This window comes from Delphinapterus leucas, chromosome 2, assembly GCF_059928025.1.
Source record: "Delphinapterus leucas isolate spDelLeu-1000000601 "Yukka" chromosome 2, BTC_Dleu_Yukka2, whole genome shotgun sequence".
Lineage (NCBI taxonomy): Eukaryota > Metazoa > Chordata > Mammalia > Artiodactyla > Monodontidae > Delphinapterus > Delphinapterus leucas.
In genome coordinates, this window is record NC_143130.1 from 25,006,264 (window position 1) to 25,033,679 (window position 27,416).

A 27,416-nucleotide genomic window follows, 5' to 3' on the forward strand; every position below is an offset into this window, starting at 1 on the left:
CCCGCCAGGGAGACGGGTCTCGGAGCGGCTGCGTCACCACACTCACCGTAAGCGACAGGCGTCAGCTTCAAGACCGCATGAAGGGGGCACTTCAGGTAGGGCATCTCCTCTGAGAAGGAGAGAAGGGCCCACGGTGAGACCGGAGACTTGACGGGGGACATTCCCAGGCCTCAGTGAGAGCTTCTGCCACATGGGGACCACCTGCAGAGGCCTCACTGGGCAGGGTGTCCCCCCCTCAACTCCCGCAACCCGGCCGCCAGCCTGCTGTGCTCGAGGCAGGCGGCCCTACAAAGAACAGAACCGAAGCAAACCCAAACCCTCGCACAATGAGCCGGAGTAAAAGAGTCAATTTCCCAAACAATTTAGGTGTCAGGATCCACATTTAAGTGTTAAGAGTAACGTCAGAGTTTTCTGGGCTATTAGCTCCTTAGAGGTGGGCTGCCTCTTCCCCACCCGACCCACAGCCCCTGAGACGTGGGGACACAGGGCTTCCGGGAGGCTGGTTCTCGAAGCCATTAAGCCCACCCAGCATCAAACTGCTTGAGTGTCTTCCAGGGGCTGCAAGGAAGCGCTAGGCGGGGGAAGGGGGAGGGGACGCAGCCCTTCCTCACCCCTGGCAGCAGGCTACCCCAGCTCTAAGGCCAGTTTCCTTTCCCTCTCTCCTTTGGGGGGGCTGTGACTGGCTCCCCACACCCCTGACCTCCCGGGAGAGGATGCATTGGAGGACCAGGCACCTGCACTCTTGTCCAGGAAGTAGGCCAGGAGGCAGCGCAGGACGGCCTGGTGGCAGATGACCAGCACGTTCTCCTGCCGCTCCAGCTCCATGATCACCGGCTCCAGGCGCTGGACCAGGTCCTGGTAGGACTGCAAGGCAGAGGGACGGGGCACCAAGTTGGAGCAGAAGCCCGGCATCCGTGGCTACACCTCTCCCACTCATAAACCAGAGACCACACGATGGATCCTCCATCAACCTCCCCCCCTCCGCCACCATCAGTGTGCTGCATTCCTCCCGGGCACTGGGGGACCCACCCCAACTGCCCTCTCCCTCTCACTGCTCCTTCCTGACCCTCACCCTCCACCAGGAAAGTGAGGGAACGGGACCCTGACACACACTACAGCGCGTAACAGCCCTGAACACGTTATACAGAGTGAAAGACCACAGGGTGTACGATTCCACTGACGTGAAACGTCCAGAACAGGGAACTCCAGAGACAGAACGTAGACTCACAGTTGTCGGGGGCTGGGGAGGAGGAACTGGGACTGACTGCTAAAAGGCTGTGGTTTATTTATGGAGCGATGGAATGTTCTAGAATTAGTGGTGATAGCTGCACGATATTGTGAAATATAAGAAAAACCACTGACCTGTACACTTTGGTTAAAATGGTGACTTTCATATGATGTGAGTTTTATCTCAATAAAAGAAAATTGAAAAAGAAGGGGTAGGCCTGTACCTTTAAGACCACCGAGGTTCCCTCCACCCCTAGTCCCCTCTCTCAGTAAGCAGGTCCCAGGGAACAAGGGCCTGGGAGGGACCAGGGACAGTGTCCTGGGCTCCAGGGAACTGACACGCTGAGCGGAAGGAAGCACCACAGATGGAAAGCACCCCCGCTGGGTGTCACCAGGCCCAGCCTGCAGAGACCCCAGGGCACCGCCTACAGCTGGACTCTCCATTCAGTGCTGCAGACAGCTGCTCGCTCAGCCCGAGGGGGCTACACAGCCTAAGGGTCCCTCCACCAGCATCGATGGAGTCAGTACAAGTGACTTGCTGACGTGTCTGCCATGTCGCCCACAGTCAAGGGGGCCCTTGTGTCCAGTGAGTCACCATCCAGGACTGTTTTTCTTTCCTGAATTGTCATGTACGTCATTAGAGAAAGACATCTGTCCCTGCTGCTTGTGGGAAACACAACTGTGCTTCTCTGGGAGCTGTTTACAAGGTCCAACTCGGGAAGACTCGATTCAAAGGCAGACGGGCCAGGGCGAGCATCGGTACAGGGTAGCGGGGTGGACGCAGGGGCCCTTCCTCCCCGGAGTCACCAGTAACGGGTCCCTCCGGGTCCCTAGCAGACCCCTCCACAGCCTCGCCTGACACAGTAGCCTCAGAAGGACCAGCTCAGCTCCTTGCCCACAGCACCCTGGCCAGCTGCCCATCACTTGCCCAGAGCACACAGGCCCGAGCCAGAGACGCAGAGGGAGCGGGCGGCACGCACCTCCCCGGTGGGGTAGCGGTAGTAGTACTTGTCCTGCTCGCGCAGCGCGTACTCCTCGGGGTAGGTGTCTTTGATCTCCTCATAGGTCATCTCCTCACAGACACCCTGGCGGGAATACCCAGAGGTCACTGGAGGGAATACCCGCCACGGCCGCCCCGACCTGGCCAGCGCAGCCCCTGCAGGTGGGAAGGACTCCCAGCGGCTCCCGGCCCCGGACTCACGGCATCAATCTCGTTGAGCGCCTTCCACTGCTCGTAGGGGAGCTGCAGGGCCTCTGCCGTCTGGATGGTGCTCTTCAGCTGGCTGGTCCACACCCTGAGGTCCTTCAGGTTCTGCTCCTCCACAAACTTGCTCAGGGCACTGGCGAACTGGGGGGGGGGGGGAGACGGCGGACGGGATGAGGGGCTCACGCCGGACCATCAGCTCTGCCCCTCCCTCCCAGAGAAACAGTGCAGGGCCCGTCCCCGTGCACATCGGGGTCGGCCACACTGTCCTCACTGCTGGTGAGGGGGGCCTGGGAGCAGCCACTGCACACGTACCCCCTCCCTTCGGACACACACACACACACACACCCCTCCCCACAGGCTCAAGAGACCCTCCACCCTCCCCAGACACATATACGTACACACACAGACACACGTGCATATACATACCCAGAGGAACACACACAGACATACATGCACATGTACACATGTACACACAGGGAAACACACACACAGAGACGCACACAGGGACACACAGCCCCATCCCTCGGCTTCCTGCCCCATCCCCGCACTCCTCCTACCTTCCTGCCCCTGCTGGACAGGCCCGAGTCCCCGCCGATCTTGCCCTGGAGGTTGTGCTCGCTCTCCCCGTGCCGGCATAGGTAGATGGTGCGGGGCTGCACATGGATGTTCATCAGGTAGTACACGATGCGGCTCTGGATGTGGTCCTGGACCCTGTTCACCAGGAACCGCCGGCCCACATCGATCACCTTGATCAGGGACAGGTCCCTGCACAGGAGGGCGACCAGCACGTCAGAACACTGGACAGTACAGCCGGGGCAAAGCCCCGACGCCGCCCCAGCCCCACTGCCGAGACTCAGCCCCAACCGATCCGCAGTGTCAGCTCCTGGGGACACAGACGGAACCTCTCTTCTCTGAGAGTCAGGGGGTCTAAGTCTGTAATTCCCGCAGAGGAGTGAGCGCTGGAGAGGCTGGCTGGCCTCCCAGAGCATGGGGAAAGAAAAGCAAGAGGATGGAAAGGAAAGCAAGGGAAACATCAAAGGACAGGAGCAAGACGGGGCTCAAATATTCCCTTTCCACACCTGTACACAGTGTCTACAACACCGAATATGTCATCAAGAGTTTTTTTTTAAGATACTTAAAAAAACAGTTTATAAAAGTATCCAGGAGCAAATGCTTCGTGGGAACATCAAGAATAATATTCAAAGCCCTGAAGTAGGTGGCTCAGACGGTCACCTCTTAGGAATTACCTGTCACATTTATCGGGGTCGAGGGGCTGGTAGCTGGCTTCATAGCAATTAATTCTCTTCATGAAGTCGTCCATAGCTTCTGCTGAGTTGCAGTCTTTGTAATCCGGGCTGGAGATTTTCACTTCCTGTAACGCCACAAAGAGACAGCTGATAAATCACGCTGGAAGGCTTTCTGCTTAGAATGAAGCAGGATTTGGGGCTCGCAAACGGGGAAAAGCACAGACGGGCTCAGAATGATGATGACCCTACCCAGCGTTTTAAGAGAAAAAAAAAAGGAGATATGGCTGGACGCTGAGTCATAACCCCATGCTTCCACGGGGAGAGCACCCAGGGCAGACAGAGCCTCTCAGCTTGGAAGGGCGAACACAGGAAATCCACGCAGATTCTAATGAGCCCCTCTGAATGGGTCCCGATTCGGGATCAATCCAGGAGCCAGGTCACCACCAGACAACCCGGCCTTCAATTCAGCTGAGTCCCCATAAGCACCTACAGCGTTCACCCCACCAAGCGGAGGTTGTCCGTAAGCAAAAGTGCACCGGGTGGTGCTGGCGGTGCCCTGGTCCCACGTGCCAGGCAGGATTCCTCCTCCACTGCCCAGAGGTGGGGGCAGCACGCACTTGTCACCGGTCCTCAATGGATGCTTCTCCGCCTGGACTGCATGTCCTGTCCTCCTGCCCAAGGCTTGCTCTCATGGGACAGAGACGGAGGAGAAATGCCCTCGGGCCTGCCATCCCCTATAACTGACCAATAGGCCTGAGCAACCTGGCAGATTTCAGGGAAACTGCCAGGATGTGTTAATGCATGTGCTCTTTTCGTCCTCAACGATGACCACAACCATAAAAGAGAGGCAGGCACGCTGCAAACTCCGAGTTCAGCGGGGAGTTTCATGGGTGCACGGTTACGTTCCGGGAAGATGAAGAAGTTCTGGAGGTGGATGCTGGGGATGGCTTCCCAACAATGTGAATGGCTGAGTGTCACGGAGCTGAACACTTAAAAACGGCCCAAATGGTACCTTTTATATTATGTATATTTGAGCACAATTTAAAAAAAAATCTCAGTTCACAAACCCCTTTCTCCAGCACAGCCTTTGCATAAAAAGCACAACAGAAAGGCCTAAAAACTGCAAAGCTGCTTTGAGGCTTCATCAGAGAAAGAGATCTCTGAACACGGAGAGGGTCGGGGCAAACAGATCCACGGATTCACAGAGGATGAGACAGAGTTTCTGGCCAAAGCGAGTGTAGACGGCTCACTGGGGGATACGATTCTGCAGCTGCACTCTGCTTCCCTACCAAGTGGAAATGGTAGAACCAAACCAAAGAAATACAGCAAGACCCTTTGTTTAGAGCACGGCAACTTCCGTTTCCTCCTACTCTGAGCCTCTTCCTTTGGGGCCACTGAAACCAATCTGGACTGATTTTCTACCATTTCAATAGCTCTTCCTGAAATATGAACTCATTTCTGAGAAATGAGTGTAAATATTCCCACTGCCTTGGAGAAAAGGCCCAACACCAAAAGCTAACTAACTCCCAGCATCCCTTTAAAGGATGCGCACTTGTAGGAGGCCAAACTCTAGCGCTCCCTGTAGAAGTGTCGGACCAGCTTTTCTTTACAGGTAACGTCTTACTCTGATGTATTTAAGCTGGAGAAGAAATTATCTACGATATAAGAAAGGGAACTGCGGTGAAGTCTTCATAGTAACTGTTTCCGTTTATGAGCTATTGCTATCAAATAAAATTTAAGAATTAATCAAATTAAACTGCCAATTACCCTCAACTTACCCAGGAAACTTCCCCTTGGTACAGGGAGAGGAGCAGGAAGATGGTTTAACCACCCACATTCTTCCCAAATTCGGGAATTCTGCCTTCTGTCCGCTGAGTCCTATGTGCTTTTGTCAATACACAACCATTCTTACCTACCAGGGGCCTTTACAGCAAAAGAGACCAGCCTGCTACCTCCTTTCCCGTCCAGAGGGGTGAGGTGCTCTTTGCCCTAAGCAGCCCCATCACCCCCCAAATGCCAAGCTCCTGCCACCAACAGAAACTGTTCGAGGTTCCCCAATTTCTCTCTTATGTCCCACAAAGACAGCTTTCTGCCAACCATCTGAAGGGACCTTGATAAAGCCAGTCCAAGTCACAGAATGTGCTTTTAAGTTAAATACCACTCTGTACTCCTGACCCCCCGATCCCTCCTCAGACAAAATCAACAACCAGCTGGGAGAGCCAGCTCTTTCTCAGGGTGGCTTCTCTGGGCCGACCCAGTCCCTCACTCTTCTCAGATTAGCACACTACAAAGGGTCTTACCATGATGTTGGAGGCCACAACTGTAGGATCATCACACACAGACTCAATGAAAAACACCTGGGACGAAGCAAGACAGAAACGCTAAGAAACAACAAATGTGGTAACACAAGGGGCCAACTCTGGTATCATTGTGATGTCACTACCACACTGGAGCAGAAAGGACCCCACTCATAAATCCCCAAATACAGAAAAAGGAACCAGCCACTCAGTCCTGAGTCCTCTGCACCCGCCCCCAATAGAGGGATGCTCCCCCTCCCCCTCCCTAGTCGCTGTAACCCCTAAGAGCCCCCACCAGTCAGGCCCAATCTGTAGGCAGCAAAACCCAGGCAGCGGGAGGGGAAGGCCCGAGCATGGAGCACAGGTGCTCCAGACACAGGAACCAGCCAATCCCTGCGGGACTTCCCTTGCTCCTGCGCGCTCCGAGGCGAGACGAGAAATCAGGCTCACCTTGAAATCATTTTCTTTGGCAAAATGAAGGATCATGTGTCTCCTCTCTCTAGTAGTATTGGTGGCGTCGAAAACCTGGCAGGGAGAAAGAAGGGCAGTGAACAGAGCCCAGTTTGAGTTGAACAGCGTTTACCAAACCACCAGAGGTCAGGCCTGACACTTCCTGGGGCTCCAGGAGAGACCTCACCCTCCCAGGCCCCCCACTGCCTCCTCCTGCACTCAAGGATGGAAGGGGAGGGATGGGAATAGAACTTAAAGCAAAGGAACAACAGCCATACGCAGGGGAGGGAGCACAAGGAAGGGACACTGGCTCCCTCGGCTGCAGCCGCCCCAGGTCCAGCTGCCTGTGCCCCGCCCCCGAGTCCGCCAGACGATCACATTCCTCCCGAGTCCCTGTGCTGCCCTTGCCCCCTGCTTCCCTCACAGCTCAGGCCAGACACCTGTCCCCACTGGAGGTGTCCCCACGCAGCTCTGACTACATTCCCTCCCTCCCAGGGCACCATCCCGCTGGGATCGGAGACAGGGCTTATACTCCAGGCTTACTGCAATTTGGCCCCCTTCCTTCGTCAGGTAACTTTTGACATCTCTCAAGGCAGCCAGCGCACACTGCCTGCAACACACAGAAAGAGCATGGGCGCGTCAGAGCCGGGCCATCGCAGGAGGACGCGCAGGCACCCCCAATTCACCCCAACGAGCAGGGTGACCTGTGATTCTACTGCTAAACTGCTCAGGCAGGCGGGACCGTCAGGCCCGAGGCCCGCGATGCGAGGCCCGAGGCCCCCGATGGGAGCCCCGCACACATGGCTGCAGCACTTGGGACTCGGCCTCGTGCCGGCTGCACACTGAAATTCCCCTGGGAGCTTTCAAAACACGGATGCCCAGGTCCTGCCCACAAATGCCCACTGTACACATCTGGGCAGGGCTGTGCCCAGCTCCCAAGTGATCCTAAAGTGCAGATGTCACACTTCAGTTCCCTGGTCACTTTGAGCTGAAAAGAAAATCCTTTTCCAACGTAAACACATGATTTTCCAGGAAAATGATTTAGTTCACTCCTAATGAGATGTTGTTGTCGGACAGCGGGATCAGTGAGGCTCAGAGGCCGAGAGGCTCATGCTGATACACAAGGAGGGGGACCAGCTGCCTCTCTCTCACCCAACCTGGTGCTACAGAGCGCCCGTCCCACTCTGCCCACTGCAGCCGGGGCCTCACTTGCGGACTTTCATGGCCTCCTCATTGTCGGGGCGGAAGAAGTTGTAGGAGCTGTACTGCTTCACGGCCTCCCGGCGGTACTCGCCCACGTTGAACACTGGATGGAAAAGAAAGGTCCCTTAGCTGACCACGCTGACCACCAGAAGGGCCTCCCATGGTCAGGATCGCTCTTTCCAGAAAAGAAAAGCAAGCCGGCACATGACTTGAATAAGATCCCGATAAGACCCGGAAACCAGACAGTGGGCTCTGCGTCCTGTGCCAGTATCGCTTGGCCTGGAAGGCTGCCCAGCTCCCCCAAACCCAGGACCTTGTTTCTCCAGGGTTGCCTCCCATGGCCCAGCCTGCAGGCCGGCCTCTCCAGGCCGGGGCTGGAGCCTGAGCCTGAGAGCAGGTGGCAGCCACAGGCCTAGTGAAAATCGGGGCCATGATGTTCACCAACGCACTGGGGGTGGAGAGAGTGAGGGCTCATACGCATGGCCGGGGCCACAGCAGCCATTCTGCAGATCAGCAGCCCGCACCCAGGGTGGGCAGTGGGTGCTGAGCCAGTGCTTAGTGTAGGAAGCACTGCGCTGGGCACAGGGCGGGGTGGGCAGCAAATGTGAAAAATTAGTCCCCGTGCTCAACACCCCCCGTGTAGGTGGGAAGACCGGCAAAGATTCGCAAAAATATAATCAATAGTACAGAGCACTTTATGACGGTCAGTGGAGGAGTGTCACAACTAAGGGCTTGGGGAACTTAAAGGAAAAGATCCACACAGACTGCGGTGGTCAGAGAAGCCTTCTTGGAGGAGGTGAGGGCTGAGCTGGGCAGGATGCAGGGCAGTGGGAACCAGACAGCAGCCAGTGAAAAGAGACCCTCCCCCTCCCATACACAGCAGGGTGTGCATACAGGGTGGAGGGTGGCACAGCCGGAAAGGAAAGTGTGTCCCTCGACTACAGGGACAGCACCCTGTCAGATGGCCCTGCAAAGAGAGTCCCAGCAGCTGGAGAGGGAAAGGCCATTCTTTTTTTTGGGGGGGGGTGGTCATGGCAAGCGGGAGGGTGCCCTCAGCCTGACAGCCCCGGCCTGGGGGCGCAGGCTCACCTTTCGTGGGGACGCCAATCCAGTTGAGGTAGCGGGTCAGCTTCTTGGAGATGTACGTCTTCCCCCGGGCTGGGAGGCCCACCATGACAATCACCGTTGGGGAGTTGGTGAGCTTCGGCCCACAGGCTGGGGAGAGCAACACAGAAAGGGCCATGAATAAAGCAGCCAGCGGGGCCCACAACAGGCTTTAAAGAATTCCACGAGGGACTTTCCTGGTAGTCCAGCATTTAAGACTCCGTGCTCCCAACGCAGGGGGCATGGGTTCGATCCCTGGTCAGGGAGCTAAGATCCTGCAAGCCTCACGGTGCGGCAAAAAAAAAAGAAAAGAAAAGAAAGAATTCCACGGAAACACAGCTTTCATTCCCACCTCAAAGCCCCTACATTTTACAATCCAGCGGGACTGGGCCCCTGGTGGCCAGAGCCCTTGGTCACACAGCTCCCTTTTGCTTTGAGGTCCACACGGCAGGGACCCCAAATTCCCAGCTTGACACCTGAGGGCCCAAAACCCAACCAGGAACAAATTACTAACCCCAGAGCAGAAAGCACCGCTGGGGTACACTGTATGGCTCACCAGTGATGATGAGGTTATCAGTAGGAGAGGTTGTTTCTGATGCAACATAACACGTAAATCGAGGCGGCAAGTAGGAGCCCTGGGGGTGGGGCCCCAGCGGTGGCCAAATTACAGACAGAAGCCTATTGTCAATGTCTGCACCGCCATGCACGAAGTCTGCATGGCCTTCCTAAAATAAGTAATTTTTAAAAGGCAATTTTCACAAGTAAGAGTTTATCAAATGCAAGTAGGTCAGGGACCCGGAGTCTGACTCCCACAAATTTATCTGTCCCTGAGACTCTCCTGCCCCTTCCTGCTCCCCGCTTCCACCAGATCACATGGGCCCTGGCAGGGGCCCTAGAAACCCAGAGGGTCTTGCCTGACTTTGCTGAAAGTCAAAGGGGACTTGCAAAATCCCCTCCTGACTTTGCTGCTGAACCACTGTCCCATGTTCCTCGGAATCTCAACAAAACAGCAGGGAGAGAGGTTTTCACTGGGTTTGAAGAAAGCAGCCCAAAGAACCCTGTTCTGGACATTTCAGATGCAGTGTTTCCTCGGCTGGCGTCTTGCCCCTGAGATGCTCCGGCATCCTGGTGACGAGAGTGTTCTCGAGCCTGGGGCTGCCCATGGGAGCCAGAGACCAGCCGCCTGCCCGCTCCCTGACCAGCAGATGGGAGGCAGGGAGGGCCACCAGGCTACTGACAGCACAGGCTTGAGGAGATGCCTCCTCTTAAGCTGGACACCCCAACACAGCCCCATGATGCTGGGCCTGGGGGCCAAACTGAGGTCACGTGCCCAAACACCGGCCATGCTGTTGCAGGGTCTGCTCCTGGACCTGCAGGCTGGGGCCACAGAGGCAGCAAGCACCGCACACAGGGGCTGTGTCTCCTTTCATGTTTCTAGACCATCGGTGACCTTCTCCACACAGAGCGAGGAGGAGAAGGAAAAAGGCCATCGGGAGGCCAGGAGACACGAGGGAGCCACAGAAACTCTTGGCTGGGATTCCCCAGCAGCCATCGGCCGGGAACAAACAGGTTCCTAGAAAACAGAGGCCATTTCCCTGCCCTGCGTGAGCACACGAGTGGGGCAAAGACGCACCGGTCGGCCATGTGTCACTCCGGCAACTGCAGGTGACACATGAGAAAGTGAAAGTGTCCTCGCTTGTGCCTGGAAACGATACTCATTCTGCTCACCCTTCCCCCAAGCCACCGGTTTTCCCCTGGTCTTATCTGATGTCCCCACATGCCACCGCTCTCAAGAGCATCCACACACAGAGACAGACGTGCACACGTGCACGCGCGCGCACACACACACTCTCAGCTGTGCACATACATGGAATACTTTTGTTGGACTCATGCCAAGGAAACAGAGACAGAGACTGACTGATTTATCAAATCGGGAATTACTTCTATATCCACTAGTCGTATGCACAAATCTCTGGCAGTAGACACTTGGGGAGGAAAAAAAAAAACCCATAAAGACATGGCAGAGTACATATCTGAAGCCAAAAATTCAAGCTGGATCTCAAACCCAAACAAACCATCCCTCCTTTGTCTGGCGAAGCAGAAATGATTCCTCTCTTCCTTTGGCTTCTTGCGTGAGATTCAGAGAGCTGCCAGAGGGATGGCCAAAGGTGCCTGCAGCTGCCCCTCCGCCCAGGGGTCCCCAAGACAGAAGGGAAACCACAAAACCTTGTGGCTAAACCTTCGGGTTTTACTCTTCTTCATCCCTGCCCCCTCTTTTTTTAAACTCACAACACATCTCAAAGTGCTTTCACGGTCCTATAATCCCCTCTGACTCTCAGTTTCTTCTTCTCTGCAGACCTTTTTAACCCTCCCACCTCTCATACCTTCCTCCCTGGAGCTCTGCCTTTTCGTCTTCCTCCCCAACAGCACAGAGATTTTCCAAAAAGTACTTGTGTGTAAGGGGATACACAGAGGTTAGTGGGGTAAAGAAGCAATCGTCTGAAGCCCCTGGACAGAGGCTGCATTCGCAGGTTCCAATTCCAGCCCTGCTCCCTGACTGAGCTGCTAACCTCTCTGATCTATGTAACCCACTGCCTCAAGCAGGCAGGACAGCTGTCCCGGCCCGCGGCATGGACACCACAACGCAGGCTCAGAAAATAAAAGAAACCAATGGAAGACACTTTGCCGCTGCTCCCATACCTCCTGCAAGCTTTCTTCTACTCAGAGGCGCTCCTAAATGTTAACCTCAAAAAGATGCCACATCACTTGTGCTCTTTCCCTACGAGTAGATAAGTCATGTTTCAGTGCCGAGTTTCAGGGGAACTAATGGAAGACTGACAGCCAAGCTGTAGCTGTAGACAGGGCCAGTGCTCAGGATAGCCCCATGGAAGTTCCACGGCCGGGTGTCTACAGTAACCATGGCAACCTGCTCCCCTGCCGCTGCCCGGCAAGGGCTGTGACCCTGCGGTGATGCCACTGCCCAAGGAGGGCTCTCCGGGGAATGGGTCCATGTGATTGGCCCTGGACTGTGCTCCGGTGGACACAAACCCTCTCCTGAGATCACACCAGCCCAGAGAGTCTGCTTGGTCCGTGTTAAGAATACACATCTAGGGACTTCCCTGGCGGTCCAGTTGTGGAGACTTCGCCTTCTGATGCGGGGCCTGTGGGTTTGATCCCTGGTCAGGAAGCTAAGATCCCACATGCCTCGTGGCCAAAAAACCAAAACATAAATCAGAAGCAATGTTGCAACAAATTCAATAAAGACTTTAAAAATGGTCCACATCAAAAAAAAAAAAAATCTTAAAAAAAACAAAACAAAACATCTAAGTGAGCTTGCCCCAGGCAGGCGGGCTGAGGCTCTGCGGGGTGGAGAGACCCCAGCTCAGCAAAATCTCTTTTCAAAGCTCTTCTGGACTATGTGGTGGATGCCAAACTCATTCATTGCTTTGCACGCACATTTTAACTCGCGCCTAACCTTTGTGCAGCAAACGGTCCTCCCAACCCGACACGCTCTCCGGCAGACAGCGAGGGATGGGCATTTTAGTGAATCAGTTGACAACACAAGAGCATGGTGGCTGAGAGGGTCTAGAGCCAAGCAGAGTTCAAAGCCGGGCCCTGGCACTTCCTCGGGCCGTGGACAAGTTACTTGATCTCTCAGGGTCTCGGTTTTCCCTTTCTGTGAAATGCAGGGATGCTTCAGAAAGGTTCTCGGGAGGATTAATCACAAGATAATATGTGTAAGATACTTGCTACGTTGGCCTCCATCAGCCATTAAGGCTTCATCATCCCAGACACGAGGGAACTAGGACCCACAAGTGAAGGAGGTCCCCCTGCACAGGCAGTGAGGGACAGACCTGGAGCTCACCTCCGTCTTTCTCACCCGCAATCCTTCAGTCCCTCCTTCCTCAATCAGTGGTTCTCAACCAGTGGCTGAACCTAAGAAGCTTTTTAAAACCAGGATGCCCGGGCCCCACCTTCAGCAATTCTCACGTGGTGTGGGGTACCAGCATGGATTTTTTTCCCAAAGTCTCCCCTAAATGATTTTAATGTGAAGTCAGGGCCAAGAATCACCTCTATAAATTATAGTGGCCACCCAAGGATAAGGTCAGGATATTTCTGGAAGGTTTCCTTCCCTTCCTTCCCTCTTTAAGTTGGAAAACCATCAGTGGAGCTAAGCCCCTGATGAGATGAAACCTCCTCTCAGCAGACAGTACACAACCTACTTTACAGAGATGAGGAAACTGGATTCTGAGTGGGGAAACGATAAGTAAGTCCAGACCTGTACACAGAACTCTCAGCTTTCTGTGAGGACAAACAGAAAGGATCGCCAGTCGAGGATTTACTTCTTTGTACATTTAGCTGATTCACCAAGTCAGTAAGTCTCCCTGAGTTACGGTCTGCGCTTGAAGGAAGCTGCAGGTTTTGTAAGAAGCACTTACCACCATGAAGGTATAGCAACGGGGCCCCTAACCGATGTGTTTCAGAGGTGGAAATACCACCAAACGAATCAATCTGGGGCTTTGTACTGTGCTTGTGTGACTGCTCTTTATAATCAGCAGTAGTGTTTCCGCCGCCCTCTTGTAGTTTTCACATCTCAGAGGAGGCTGCTGTACACCCCCAACCAGGACAGCACTTAGAAAGACGGGAACAGGTTCAGAAGGGAGAAAATCCACCCAGTGTTCCGAATGCCATGAAAGAAGGGGGGAGGGGCAGGGAATCTGGAAAGACGCCAAGAAGGGATACCCTCTCTTCGCTATTGGATGAGAGACAAATGTGACTATATAAACGGTGACAGACACTGCTACTTAAAATAATGGCATGTAAGCAGTAAATATCCAGGGTACAGATATTTTCATAAGAAAAAAACATAACCCCACAGCCACACGCAGGGATTCCAGGAGTGGGCGGGGACAGGAGACTTAATCCATCAGCTTTAGCAAGCCCCCCCACCCCCAACCTCAAGCCGTGAATTGTTCCGACAGGGATTTTCAGGCAAATCTCTCATCTGCGTGTGAGACGTGCAGACTGATAGATTCTAATGGATGGGTCTGTGAAGCCTGGAGGAAAAGCATGGCTGCATACTTGTGTCTCTCACAATCACGCGGCTGAGCGGACGCCAGCCAATCTCAGTACCCCGGCACCGGCTGGACCTCCCAGCTCTCACCCCACCGTGAACCCCAGGGAACGACTAAATGTGTGTGTGCATTTGTATGCGCATACATACAGGCGTTTAGAGAACCAACCCATTATTTGTATGACCCATTACAGTTCACCGAGCACTCCATAAATATCTTTTATTCAAAAGTCAAAAAGGCTGGGGCTGTTTCTGCATCTCGCCATCTCCCTCAGGATTTCAGGCGGGGCATTCCTCACTACCAGTGTTTTACAGAAATACAACCAGACCGTGGTCAGCCTGTTCAGCGAGCTATGTAAGAGCATACCTGAAAGGCCGGTGGAACAAGACACCTGAAAGGCCCCCAGCCCTCGGCTACCTTGTAAAGAAGCCCAGCTGTCCTTCAGGCTTCTGTAGCCCGCTGGACCAGAGGGGTCAAGCTGGTGGAGGAGCACCCCCCCCCGCCCCCAGTGTGGGGAGCACCTGGCCAGGTCCCCATCAACAGGACAACCTAGGAGCACCCCAGGGCCAGCTCTCCCAAGCTCCTGGGGCAGGTCCGGGGTTGGTGGGGGGCGGGGGGGGTGATTCACACCTGGGCAAAGCCTGGGGAGAGGAGCTGTCACCGTGGCCTTGGTGACCATCCCCTGAGAAACGTGGCAGCAGAGAAGGTCAGCAGGCCACCTAGTGCCCAGGCTCTGTGGATGCCTAAAAGCCACCTGGAGCGTTTGCACTTGGAAGCCCCCGTTTACCTCTCAGGCAACCTGACCTGACCTGGAGCAAAACACGGCTGTCTCAGCCTGGCCACCTGACAGGCTCCTGGGCGGGTTCCCTGGAGGAGGAGTGTCGCCTTCAAACCACCCACACCACCCTTTTAAGAGGTGCTCTCTCCCTGGCTGGGGACGGAGCCCAAGGTAAACCTTCCCAAAGCATTTATGGGCCACGACGGACAGGGCGAGGAGGTGAACTGCCGGCAAACTCCAAGCTCAGTGAGTGTGTGTGCACACGCGCGCACGTGGGAAACGTTGCCAACTGTGCAGTCACCCACCCGCAGACACACCCCCCCCCAAAACCTGCACAAAGACTTGGTTCCAGACAACTCTCTTGTAGGCCCCAGCACAGGAGCTAGAGGTGGGAGCGGGGAAAGGAAGAGAGGAGGGAGGTAGACAGCAGTAAAGAGAGAGAAGACAGGTAAAAACCAGAACTAGAGAGAGGAGATTAGAAATGCATAGAAAGAAGGAGAGAAAAACAGAAGATATATAAAGAGAGAGAAACATATAGAAAGATGGGGTGAGAGGGAGTGGAAATACAGAGGTTGAGAGATAAATATATAGGAGGGAAAGGCGAGATGGAAAGAGGTAAAAAGGAGGGAGGGAAGGAGGGGGAGAGAGAGGAGGGGAGGTAGCGACGGACAGAGAAAGGGGGCTGAGACCCGCGGAGGCGCGGCGGGCGCCCAGGAGCGGGGCCCGGGCCGGGGGACACGCAGGCGTCCCTTCCCACGCCTCCCCGAAGCGGAGACCTTCTGCCGCGCTCCGCGCTTCCCGTCCCGTGCGCTCGCCGTTTCCGGGTCCCTCTGCGCTCCCGGCGCGAGCGGAGTGGAGCTCCGCGGAGACCGCGGGCCGGGCCACAGCGCCCCCGACGCCGGCCAGGGTAGGCGCAGCGCCCGCGCCGTCCCCGCCTCGCGCCAAGGCCGGCGGGGAGGAGCTGGGGGCGCCTGGGCCGGGCCTCGGGGACGGCGTGGAGGGCGGCGCCCGGCCCGCCCGAGCGCGCCGGAGGAGGGGAGCCGGCACAAAAGCGCTCGGCCGGCGCCCGCCACACAATGGCCTCGCTGTCCACACGGCGCGCCCTCCCCGGCAGCCCGGCCCCGCGCACGTCTGCACTCACATCTGGGCAACGAGGGGCGGTGGTCGACCGGGATCCAGATCTTCTGCACCCGACTCTGAGTCAGCTCCAGGGGCATCTTCTCAGCCGAGACTCGGCGGCCCTCCGCCCCTTCTGAAGAATTCGGACTTGGGGAGGAGAGCGGTCTGGCGACCCCCCGAAACAAAGGGGGGAGGGGGTGCGTGCGTGAGAGCGCGGCTTTTTGGAAACGTGCTTTGTGCTAAATCACGGACGCTCGCCCGAGGCGTGAGGCTCCCAGAGAGGAGCGGGAGGGCTGGGGCTGCACCCGCAGCTCCCGCAGGGATGGACTCTTCCGCTCGGGAAGCCCCGGGATGCTCGGAGCGCCGTGACAGCCGCGGTCCCTGTGCGCTGGCTCGAGTGCGCCGCGGTCCACAACAACTCACCTCCTCTCTGGCTCTGCTGGGATGCCCAGCGCTCCTCCCGGGCTTTTAAGAATCCGGGCCGGCAGAGACGCACACGTCAGCCCCGGGGCGGGGACGCATTCCTCGTGTTCCATCCCCCTTTCACGTGGAAGGAGGGTGGCCCAGCCAGGAGACAGCCTGCTGGCGCCCCCTGCAGGCCGGCGACACCGGCGCGCCCGGCTACTGAGGTCCCCCGGATAACGCCCTAAACCAGCCCTGGCTGAAAGTGCTACTCCGTGGGCCTCCTCCTATCATCCCCTAAAAGCGACCTGCGCAGCCTCCCAGAATAGTCAACTCAACTGAGCTGGGAGGAAAGAAACAGCACCGTCCACTGTGGTCCACGAAGCCCCTCTGCCGAATCACCTGGCATGCTTAATGCATACTGCGGACTCGGTCTCTCTGGGAATGGGAACCCCATACTCTGCATTTTTAGCACGCGCTCCGGGTCAGGCACAGTCAAGGTGAAGACGCGGGTTTCGGGTTAAAGGTTGCAGAGAGGTTAGAGGGGACGGGGGCGGGGGTGGGGGGTGTTGCCTCTGCTACCCTAGAGGGAAGCCAGAGGGAGGATGCTGAGAGCGCCTGTGGGTCACTCCTTGCCGGAGCTGCTCCCTAATAATACCTGTGAGTCACCCACCACGGGCCCCGCCACTCACGGGGAGAGGGCTTCCCTGGTCCTTCGTCCTCACCACGCCCAATTTCCTGAATTCCTTAGAAACCCCAACTAGTGCTGAACATAGCTCCCCCGACACCTAGCCCCCAAGACCTGGAACCCCGGGTCCCGGAATGTCGGGCACGAGGAGGGGGTGGGAGAGACCCGGAGGCTGGACCAAAATGGAACGTGGCATCTTGGTTTTCACGGTCACCGTTTACAATATTTTCGATATACCTTTATCTCTCCGAGTAAAAGAGGAAATAAAATAGATCCTATTCCGACCTGCAATTCATTACTTGGCTGCAAGCCCCGGAATAACTATTGGGAGGCGTCACCATGATTGTGCAAACCCCTAAAATTCGTGCCATTTAACCGGCGCAGCCCTACTGCATCTCTTCCTCGCCAGTTTTTGGTGTATGTGTCCCTTCTGCATCCCCGGTCCCCGCAGCTTTGCATCAGGAGGCGACATGTGGCAGTCGTGTAGTCAGGTCGGTGGCCGCCCCGTGAAGATCTGGGCTGCTTTGAGCGGGGGCTGCCGCCCGCACAGGGCATGGCATGTTTGTGACTTTGGAACGTGATGCCTCGGTGCGCAGCGCAGCCCTGCCCTGCAGAGGTGTATCCCTCACGCTGGGCTGCGCCGTGATTGGAAGGAGGCGGCGCTCGCTGAAACCCACACCGCCACGGAACAGTCTGCGCAGAGGCTGCCACACGTCGCTCACGTACCGCATGGCTCGGCTGGGACGGCGCCCGCTCCCTGGCGGCCGTCAAGCTGCTCCCGCCTGCCCCGCCCCCCCCCCGGCCTCCCCCTTCCCCTCACCCCAGCCTGCCCAGAGGCGGGGACCGCCCAGCGTCGCCCATCGGGCGGGTGCCCCAAACCACCCCCCAGCCGGACCTCCACCCCAGGCACACCCCCAGTCCAGGCATCCCCCTCCCAGCCCGCCCAGGGTCGCGGAGCGCCCAGTGTTGACCACCCGGCGGTACCCCCGACCCCTTCCCACGCCCCGCGCCCCGACGCCCACTCTAGGCACCCTACTAGCCCGGGAATCCCCCACTTTCCCCGCATCCCAGCCCAGGGACGAGCGTCGCCTACCGAAAGGGTGCCCTTGACCTCCTCCTCCCCCCGCCCCGCCCCCACCCTGGGTACCCCCCCCACTCCCACCCCCACCTCCCTCTCCTGAGTCCCTGCTCTCCTTCCTCCCACAGCTTTGCTGACAGTCTGGTTTCGGCGCTTGGGCAGCTGTTCAGAAACCCGAGTGCACTGCATTTGGACTTGTTTTTCTGTACCGGGAGCAAATGCCAGAGATGACACCCTATAGCGCCCCAGAGAGAGTCCCACTCCACTCCTGAAATAAGAATGGTCTGATCCAAAGAGGAAAATAGCAGCGAGGGAGCGCTGGCGCCCGCGCCGGAAAGTCGCCGCCTCCAGATCGCTGGGGCCGGGGTGGGGACGGCTGCAGCCCTACAGGCTTGCACACTTGTCTCTCCCGGAGGACCCAGTGTACCTGGTGTACCCGCGTGCCTGTACTTGCCTACCGATTTTTTTGCACACGCTGAAGGGCAAGCCAGGGGATGGGGGTCCAAGCTTGAAAACAACTGTGGGTCTCAGCTCAGCGGGAGAGCGGTCCACACCAGGGAAGGCACATCTTTAATCTCGTCATCCGGATGATGTGTCTGACCAGGGTCCAGCTCTGAGGGCACGAGGCGGTTGACATTCCTCGGAGCTTCTAGCTAAGTATTCACACTCCACACCCAGACCTGGTGCCTTCCCGGCCCGGGTGTCGGTAACGCCTAGAGCCTCAGGCGTTCTGGCTACAGAGCAGAGATTTTCTCCCTCATCACCTCCTACACCTAATGGGGGCCAGCAAATGGAAGTTTCAAGTAATCCCCCTCCCACTTCTGATATCTAAGTGCAAACAAACTGGGAATGAGTGGGGGACTCGGACAAATGTACACTTTAAAATAAAGGGGGGGGGCAGCTAGAACTGGTGTGGCCCTTGCAATCCTCAAGTGTCATACATTAGCGTAGCATCCTTCTGGAAGCTAACACTGATTGACTGCAATGCCGTTTACAAACAACCCAACTACATCTGAACTCCAAGAACGTACTGGTTCAGTGTTTACTGTTTCAGACATCCACCTCTTTCCCTAGTTCTGCCAAAGACCGCATCTGTATCTAACTATCCAGGGCTTTGACCAACCCCCCCACCCCCAAGCAGACGATCAGAACGCCGTCCTTCAGAAAAGGCAGCAAAGAATGTAAAAATTCCTCGAATACGATGATGCTTTTACAGATAGGACAGCTCCAAGTACTGGGGCAGGTGGTGGGGGATTCTATGACCCGTGGTCCTAGGCATTATTAAGGCTAGAAGGAATTTTCCAGATAATCCAGTCATCCTTTTAAATGAGTAAAGGGAAGTTTAGCGCTTAGAGGAGTTAGAACTAGGCCAAAGGTCAAGGAACACAGCCAGTTAGGACCTTCTACTTGACACAGTGGGCAGATGGCCCCCAAGGGACTTATGATGACTGCAGCCTGACCCGGGGGTGCTGAGTGGAGTCCTGATGAGGGGCAGAGCACACTGTGACTCAGACCATCTCACCCAGAACAGCTGAGCGGTCTGGCAGGAGAGAGCAAAGAAAGCCCTTCTTGCACAGTAGTGCCTCTTGCGGTGCTTATTTATAGCGAATTCCTTAGCTAGCTCCAGGCTCAGAAAGGATGATGGGGGTGGGTTTTCTCCATGACCTCTCTCTTCTCAGTTCCCTCTGCCGGCCAAAGGCATCTAACCCTCACCCCTGCTCCCCCCATGCTGCTGTAAATTCAGCCAAAAGCAACCCCATTTCCACGATCAGAAGCCAGTGAGCCAGACTGAAACACTGAAACCATGCTGGAACCCACCTCCTTCTGTCCAGTGAGAGGAGGCAGAACAAGCCATGGCAGGCGTGAGCAATCAGAAGTTGCTAATTAGACACAAAGCGTCATCACTTGCTCCTGCGAACGATCCTGTGTCTGAGAGAGTGAAGAGAGACACCAAATAAAAGACTGAAATAAGCCCTTACCTCATCGCCCATCCAAAGACAGGGGAGAGGGCGACATTTTTTTTTTTTTTTCTAAATAAAATGTAACTCATGTGAATGGGAACACAGGCACGGACGTCCACACGTTTTCAACGGCAGGTTGAAAACCCAGTTCAAAACTTGCACACAGAGGTTTATAGCAGCTTTATTCATAATCACCAAAACGTGGAAGCAGCCAAGATGTCTATCAGTAGGTGAAACGATAAATGAACTGTGGTGCCTCCAGACAATGGGATATTATTCAGTGCCCAAAAGAAATGAGCTGTCAGCCACGATAAAGACATGGAAGAACGGTAAGTACATATTCCTAAGTGGAAGAAGCCAATCTGAAAAGGCTACAGACTGTATGATTCCAACTCTATGACATTCTGAAAAGGTACAACTACAGTAAAAAGATGAATGGTTGCCAGGGGTTGGGGGGAAAGAGGGATGAATAGGAGGATTTTTAGGGTAGTGAATCTGCTCTGTATGATCTTACAATGATGGATACATGTCTTTATACATTTGTCCAAACCCATTAAATATACAACACCAAGAGTGAACCCACGGTAAACTATGGACTTTGGGTGACAATGATGTGTCCGTGTAGGTTCACCCTTAGTAAAAATGTACCATCTGGTGAGTGACATTGATAACCGGGGAGGCTGTGCATGAGTAGGGGCAGGGGGTACATGGGAAATCTCTATACTTTCCTCTCAATTTTGCTGTGAACCTAAAACTGTCCTAAAAAATAAAGTCTGTTTTTAAAAAAATCATTCCTCTTCTACAAATGTCATGTACACTTTTCTCCAAATGAGGGGACTTACCCATCTTGTTACGAGAGTATCAGGACAGTTAAACGTGGCTACGACCTGGCTCTGGGTGAATCGTCACAACTGAATTCCTACTGAACCAGCAAGCTTCCTTTCCTTCTGCCCAGTCCGCGGTCCTCCACTTCCTGCAGGCCTTTCCTCTTCTGAGTGTACGCCCCTGACCTTGGGACCGACCACGCTATTGAAACTGCCCCTGGGTGTTTCACACCTAGCATCACACCAGGCTCCTGCTTTGAGAGTATTTTACACTCCCTGTCAACCTCCTCACCCTATATGAAGACATATGTTATTTGTGTTTAAAAGTATTACTTTATGACTTCAGAATCTGTGTGCTTTTAAAAACTCAGATATTCTGTAGTCTAGTTAACAGTCTTGTACCAACGTCAATTTCCTGGTTTTGCTATTTTACTACAGTCATATAAGATGTCAGTATTAAAGGAAGCTGGGTGAAGGGTTCATGGGACTCTATGTACTATTTTGTAACTTCTTGTATTTCAAAATTTCAAAAAGTTTTTTTAAAACTCCCCAAATATTAAATCGGTGATAGCTCAGTTTGCTCAAATTCCAGAGAAAAAAAAGAAGAAAAGCATAGATGGTATAGATCCAGGCATTGAGGGAGAAGGGAACTGACGGAAAGGTAGCCAAGAACTCTGTAGTGATTTGCACGTGTTCCTAACACCTTTGCTTCTTGCAAATGACACAAATATACAAACAGGATTTGCACAAATCCTGCACCTGTGGAAACATGGAATCAGGCTTAAGCTGTGTTTTACTTGGGGTGGGGGGACGACTCGATTTCTGGGCTTTGCACAGATCGCCGGGAGAATATCGGTGGGTTTGTAGTCTTTGTTGTCACCAACTTGCAGGCACAACACAAAATAAAGAGAAGACACATGCAGACTTCAGCTGAGGACTCCGGACGGCTATGCTGAGCCTGTCCTTCCCGGAGGGAAGGGGAGCCGCAGAGATGAGCAGCCCGCTGTCCATCTTCTGGCACATTTAATAGATGCTCACAAGCAGTAGCTGCGTGTCAGACACTACACAGAACAGGCTGCACCGGAACCACAACAATCTCGGGTCCAGCCAGGAAGAGCAGGTGATCGAACAGCTGTCATCAAGGTGTTCCAGGCTCCATCTCACTCCGAGTGTGACAAAGAGAGCTCTCCCACGCCCAAGAGCTTGTAATTGAAGACCAGAGGGGGAAATGTACACGAATTAGAATACAAGTAGGGAACTAAGAGAGAGGTGTTGGGTAAGATTATGCCCAATGCAGGCTCAGGGTAAAGTCCAGGTTGAGAGAACAAGGAAAGTTTGCATGTAATTGGGGCAGATCCACGGGGAATTTCATATCCATTTCATTGTCCTTCAGCGTTTCTCTAATAAGCCCAAGAGCAAACATGGAACTAAAAGTCAGTATCTCTCATTTCTTCCCACATTAAACAAGTATTCACCGAAAGCAACTGTCCAGGGGTCTCTAGAGTCAAGTGAGATGTGGTCCTTGTCAGAATTATGAATTCATTTTTGAATTTCACAGTGTCCCTAACACACAAACACACACAGACACACACACGCGTGTGCGCCCCTACCTTTTTCCCTTGGAGTTAATGAAACTGAGGCTCAGAAATATTACATTACTTCCCTGTGATCACACAGCTAATAAGCAAAGGAATAAAAAACAAGACCTCCGGCTAGGCTGGTACTCTTTCAAGTGTCACGCAATTAAATTACTTTCCAACTAGAACATTCAGTCTTCTTCTCAATAACAAAGTCAACAATAATACTTTGGATCCAAGTGGTTTCTATGACAGTGTCTAAATTACTTAGTATTTGGATATAATGAGGAAATAAGAATCGTCTTAAGAAACGATTATGAAGATTAATAACTAAAAACTTTCAAATGAACCTACAATGTAAAGTGCTACTTAGCATATGAAGACAGAGAGACAGCCTCCCAAAGAGTCCCAGCCCTCATACTGGGACAGCCTGCCCTACTGATGCAGAAAAGGCTCATGGTCGACACCATGGCTGAGCCAATTTAAAAAGAAATTACTATTCTATGAAATAAAACTGAGTCAGCTTTAAAAATTTTTTTTAAAGAGGTAGAGGAGGCCTTGGGCTTTCTGTGTACTTCTCAAAGGTTTTAAGATGTCCTAATTGGGCTTCCCTGGTGGCGCAGTGGTTGAGAGTCCGCCTGCCGATGCAGGGGACACGGGTTCGTGCCCCGGTCCGGGAAGATCCCACATGCCATGGAGCGGCTGGGCCCGTGAGCCATGGCCGCTGAGCCTGCGCGTCCAGAGCCTGTGCTCCGCAACGGGAGAGGCCACAACAGTGAGAGGCCCGCGTACCACAAAAAAAAAAAAAAAAAAAAGATGTCCTAATTGATTAGCAAAGGGAAAGAAGAAAAGAAAGATCCTATTTCTCGGACACTATTCAAATTCTTCAGTAAGCTTCAAATTTCTATTGCTGATAATACATCTTTACGGCCAGGCTGTCAACAGCACGACATCACCGTAGCTGCAGCGCAGCACTGGCGCATAGGAGCGGCAACCTTGGCTTAAGGTTTTCCAGTTGTGCGAAGAAACAGGAGAAGCTACCAGCAGCACTAGATACTAGTTGGCCTCACACAGCCCAGATGCTGTCCCTTCAACACGTGCTGTAACAAGCTGGCGAGATGGTCCACATTCCATTTTGTATCCTGCATCTTCGGTCGCCCTTCCAGGTATCTGGAGTATGAGGCGTCCAAGTGGAGACACAACATGGACAGAGGCGCTGGGGTGGGATCTGGATTCAGGGAAGAGCCAGGTGGGTGGCACAGAGAGGACTGGAGAGTGAGGAGGGGGAGGGGCAGTCGGGGGCACCTTGTGGACCCTCAGGACGACTGACTCCTGTTCTGAGAAAGAGGAAGTCCCCCAAAGGGCACTGAGAAGGGTGAGCAAGAGGACGGGAGGGACCTTCCTCGCTTTCACAGCTGTTTCCATCCCGAGGGGCCTAGAACAGAGCCAGGCTGGTGGCATGTATCCGTCAACACTGCTTGACAGAATGCATGTTTGGTTAAAGACTGGCCTCTGGGGACTTTCCCTGGTGGTCCCGTGGTTAAGACTCAGCGCTCGCAATGCAGGGGGCACGGGTTCGATCCCTGGCCAGGGAACTAAGATCCTACATGCCACAGTGGCAAAAAAAAAAAAAAGACTGGCCTCTGGTTACGGTGCTAAGAACAGGTTATAATAAGCAGGTAATGGTCTTGGGATCCTGAAATAACCGTTAGCTCCAGGATCTCCACTCTGGGTTTGTAAGGAAGATGGGGTCAAGGGGAGCTCAAGAGACAGGCCCCTGTGTGGAGACAGTTTCTCTTCCACTCCTCCCCCAGAGAGCATTTATCCTATGAAACTAGAAGAGGAGTCTAGGCCAGAAACCTTTATTCTGGAAAATTCCTCTCCAAGGCTTTAAAACAAGAGGCGGGGGTGGGGTAGAAAAAGATCAGGGTGCTGGAACCCATAACTGGATGTTGGGATCCGTAACCACACTATACGTTGTGGTAAAGGGCCCTCAGATCCTGAAAAAGTTGCCCTGTGCAGTGGGGATAAATTAATGGGTACTTTGCTGAGAAACTATTTATCAGTTTCTGATACACAGCTCTGGGAGCAGCCCTGACAGGAACCCACATGCTCTTTTCTCTGCCCCGCCAGGCACAGAATCCCTCTAACTCCCGCTTACCTGCCCTCACAGACAGCTCACTGGCGAGCAGACCTGAATGTTCTATTCTGACCAGCAGCCACGATCCTCCTAGAAACGTACCAAGTGGGCAATCTAGTTTAAATACCATTCTCTCACCACTTTGGTTTGTGACTTGGTCTCCCTAGGCTTGACCATCTCTGGCTGCACTGCTAAAATCCAGCTTCTAAAGAAGAAAATCTGAGGACTAGACACCGAGGCACAGGGACCCCACACAGACAAGGCTGGCCACCCATTCCTCTCTGATACCAACCTGGTTTGTTTTCATTGTGAGCAAGGATATATGCCCTAGAACACTTGTGGCTTTGTTTCTTGTCAGAAAAGTTTCCCAGTGACAATATTTTATAGACACAAACACAAAACAGAGATGGAAGAAACAATCCAGAAGTGAAGAAAGACCCAGATAAACTGAGGTAGCAGCTCTGGGTAAACTCACTGTGGAGTAGGGAAAACCATGGCAGCTACTAAGCCACTCCAGAAGTCCCCTGTCCGAGAGTCTTCTAGGACCTGCACGACGCTCTCTCCCAAATCACAGATGGAAAAGAAACAGGCAAAAACCCACCTCTGCCATGAGAAAAGGGCTGCATGACCTTCAGTAGGTGAAAGATTTTCAGAGTACATCACTAGATAAACTGAGGATAAGTTGGACAACTCTGGAGTTATTCTTTTTGATAGTTCTTGCTGTTTCCTTATCAGTAAGAAAGCTATCACTCAGCCATTAGTCACGGTGGATAAAGAGGCCAGACAGATGCCAGGGAGAGTGTGCAAACAGCTGGACAGTGATTACATCCACTAAAGACTCAAACAACCCAGCAGCTCTTCACTGCCCCAAGGCAAGCTCACAACACAGCTGCTTGTCAAATACCTGTTACCAGCTTTAGGAGGGCCAGCGCTGCCCTGACACAGAAGGCTGGACTTTGAATCTGCACCCAGACACTTAGGTCCCTGGGGACAGTGTACACATACTACCTGGCCCTCCTCTGCCACCCATCCCCCAGTGCCAGTAACTCCTTTATGTAAAAAGGCAGTGGGTGTAGCAGCATTTTTTGCAAGAACCAAAAGCCCAAGAGTCCATCAAGAGATGAATGGAAAGACAAAATGTGGTCCATGCATACAGTGGAATATTATTCAGTCGTGAAAAGAAAGGAGGGGGACTTCCATGGTGGCGCAGTGGTTAAGAATCCGCCTGCCAATGCAGGGGACACAGGTTCGAGCCCTGGTGTAGGAAGATCCCACATGCCGCAGAGCAGCTAAGCCCGTGTGCCACAACTACTGAGCTGCGCTCTAGAGCCCGTGAGCCACAACTACTGAAATCCGTGCGCCTAGAGCCTGTGCTCCGCAACAAGAGAAGCCACCACAATGAGAAGCTCGTGCACCACAACGAAGAGTAGACCCCGCTCACCGTAACTAGAGAAAGGCTGCATGCAGCAACGAAGACCCAATGCAGCCAAAAATAAATAAATAAATAAATAAATTTTTTAAAAATTTAAAAAGAAAAGGAAGGAGGTATTGAAACACACTGCAACATGGATAAAGCTTGAAGACATTACAGGTGTGGACTGAGTTGTGTTCCCCTAGAACTCATATGCTGAAGCCCTAGCCCCTAGTACCTCAGAATGTGACTGTATTTGGACATACAGTTTTTAAAGAAGTAATTAAGTTAAATGAGGCCATTAGCATGGACCCTCATCCAATCTGACTGTGTCTCTATAAGAAGAGGAATTTGGAAATTCCCTGGGGTCCAGTGGTTAGGACTCCATGCTCTCACTGCCGAGGGCCCGGGTTCAATCTCAGGTCAGGGAACTAAAATCCCACAAGCTGTGTGGCATGGCCAAAAAAAAAAATAAAAGAAGAGGAATTTGGACACACCAAGACATACCAGGTGTGTATGCCCACAGAGGAAAGGTCCTGTGAGGACACAGCAAAAAGCTGGGCATCTGCAAGCCAAGGAGAGAGAAACCCAACCTCATCTTGGGCTTCCAGCCTCCAGAACCATGAGAAAATAAGTGTCTGTTGTGTAAGCCACCCAGTCTGTGGTATTTGTCATGGCAGCCGGAGCAAACTAATACAATTATGCAAGGTGAAAGAAACCAGACACAAAAGGTTATGTACTGTGTGATTCCATCAGTGGGAAATATCCAGAATAGGTAAATCCATACAGACAGAAGGCAGATTAGCGCTTGCCAGGGGCCGCTGAGAACAGGGGTGGCTGCTCACTGGGGGTGGGGCTTCCTTTCCAAGTGATGAACACGTTTTGGAATTGGAGAGAGGCAAGGGTTGCACAGCGCTGTGACTGTACTAAATACCACTGAACTGTGTGCTTTAAAATGGTTCGTTTTATGTTATGTGAATTTCACCTCAATTAAAAAAAAAAAAAGACAGTGGATGAGGGAAGGCAGAGAGCGATCTGAAACATGAAGATATTAAACCTGTTCAAGTTAGGACAGGGTGGTTAACAAGACAGAGAGGAAGAGGATGCTAGAAAGACCAGGAAAAAGCAAATTCGAGAGACCGGAGAAAAACAGAAAAGACACGGTCAGCCCAGACCTCTGCATCCACAGCCCGGTCTGCACCTGCCGACTGGCAGCCTCCCCCCACTTTTCTCCTTAACCCAGGCCTCTCGTCATCAACAACACAAGGGGTGGGGAAGGAGGAGAGGGGAGGAGACCGAACAAAATCATTTCACATCGTGTTCATTTCACATCAGGCGGGTGTGACCTGCTGTACCAGAGTGGCTTTGCTCAACAATGCATTGGGGACAATGCCCACCTATATACAATGGGGTTTTCGTCAGAAGAGTGCACAGCAGAGCCCTGGCACACAGTGGGATCATGATTTTGTAGCCAAGAGCTCTGTGCAAAGCGAGCCTTCAGCTTTCTCCAGAACCTGCAGCTCTCCCTGAACTCTCAGCCAGGTGGTGGCATCTAAGCTAGAAAACAGGTTCCCCAATTCCTTCCCCACTCCACCCTGCTCAGTGAAATCCATCACATAGCTGGGAGG

General features: G+C 53.6%; 1 protein-coding gene across 13 annotated transcripts in view; it reads right to left on the reverse strand.

Moving 5' to 3' along the window:
- Positions 1-27,416, reverse strand: part of PFKFB3 (6-phosphofructo-2-kinase/fructose-2,6-biphosphatase 3) — a 57,568-nt gene that overhangs the window by 9,654 nt on the left and 20,498 nt on the right. For 3 of the 13 annotated variants that reach the window (XM_089906546.1, XM_022580229.3, XM_022580228.3), the window contains exons 1-12: positions 15,730-16,901; positions 8,721-8,846; positions 7,638-7,734; positions 6,972-7,038; positions 6,429-6,503; positions 5,982-6,038; positions 3,682-3,806; positions 2,992-3,199; positions 2,429-2,575; positions 2,208-2,312; positions 735-864; positions 47-109 (exon numbers count right to left, since the gene is read on the reverse strand). In XM_089906546.1, the coding sequence (XP_089762672.1) occupies positions 47-109; positions 735-864; positions 2,208-2,312; positions 2,429-2,575; positions 2,992-3,199; positions 3,682-3,806; positions 5,982-6,038; positions 6,429-6,503; positions 6,972-7,038; positions 7,638-7,734; positions 8,721-8,846; positions 15,730-15,805 (1,276 nt within the window). In that variant the 5' untranslated portion in view covers positions 15,806-16,901. Of the gene's footprint in view, positions 1-46; positions 110-734; positions 865-2,207; positions 2,313-2,428; positions 2,576-2,991; positions 3,200-3,681; positions 3,807-5,981; positions 6,063-6,428; positions 6,504-6,971; positions 7,039-7,637; positions 7,735-8,720; positions 8,847-15,729; positions 16,915-18,333; positions 19,610-27,416 lie in introns of those variants that run through there. The other 10 variants (XM_022580231.3, XM_089906538.1, XM_089906543.1 and 7 more) reach the window with 9 other exon arrangements.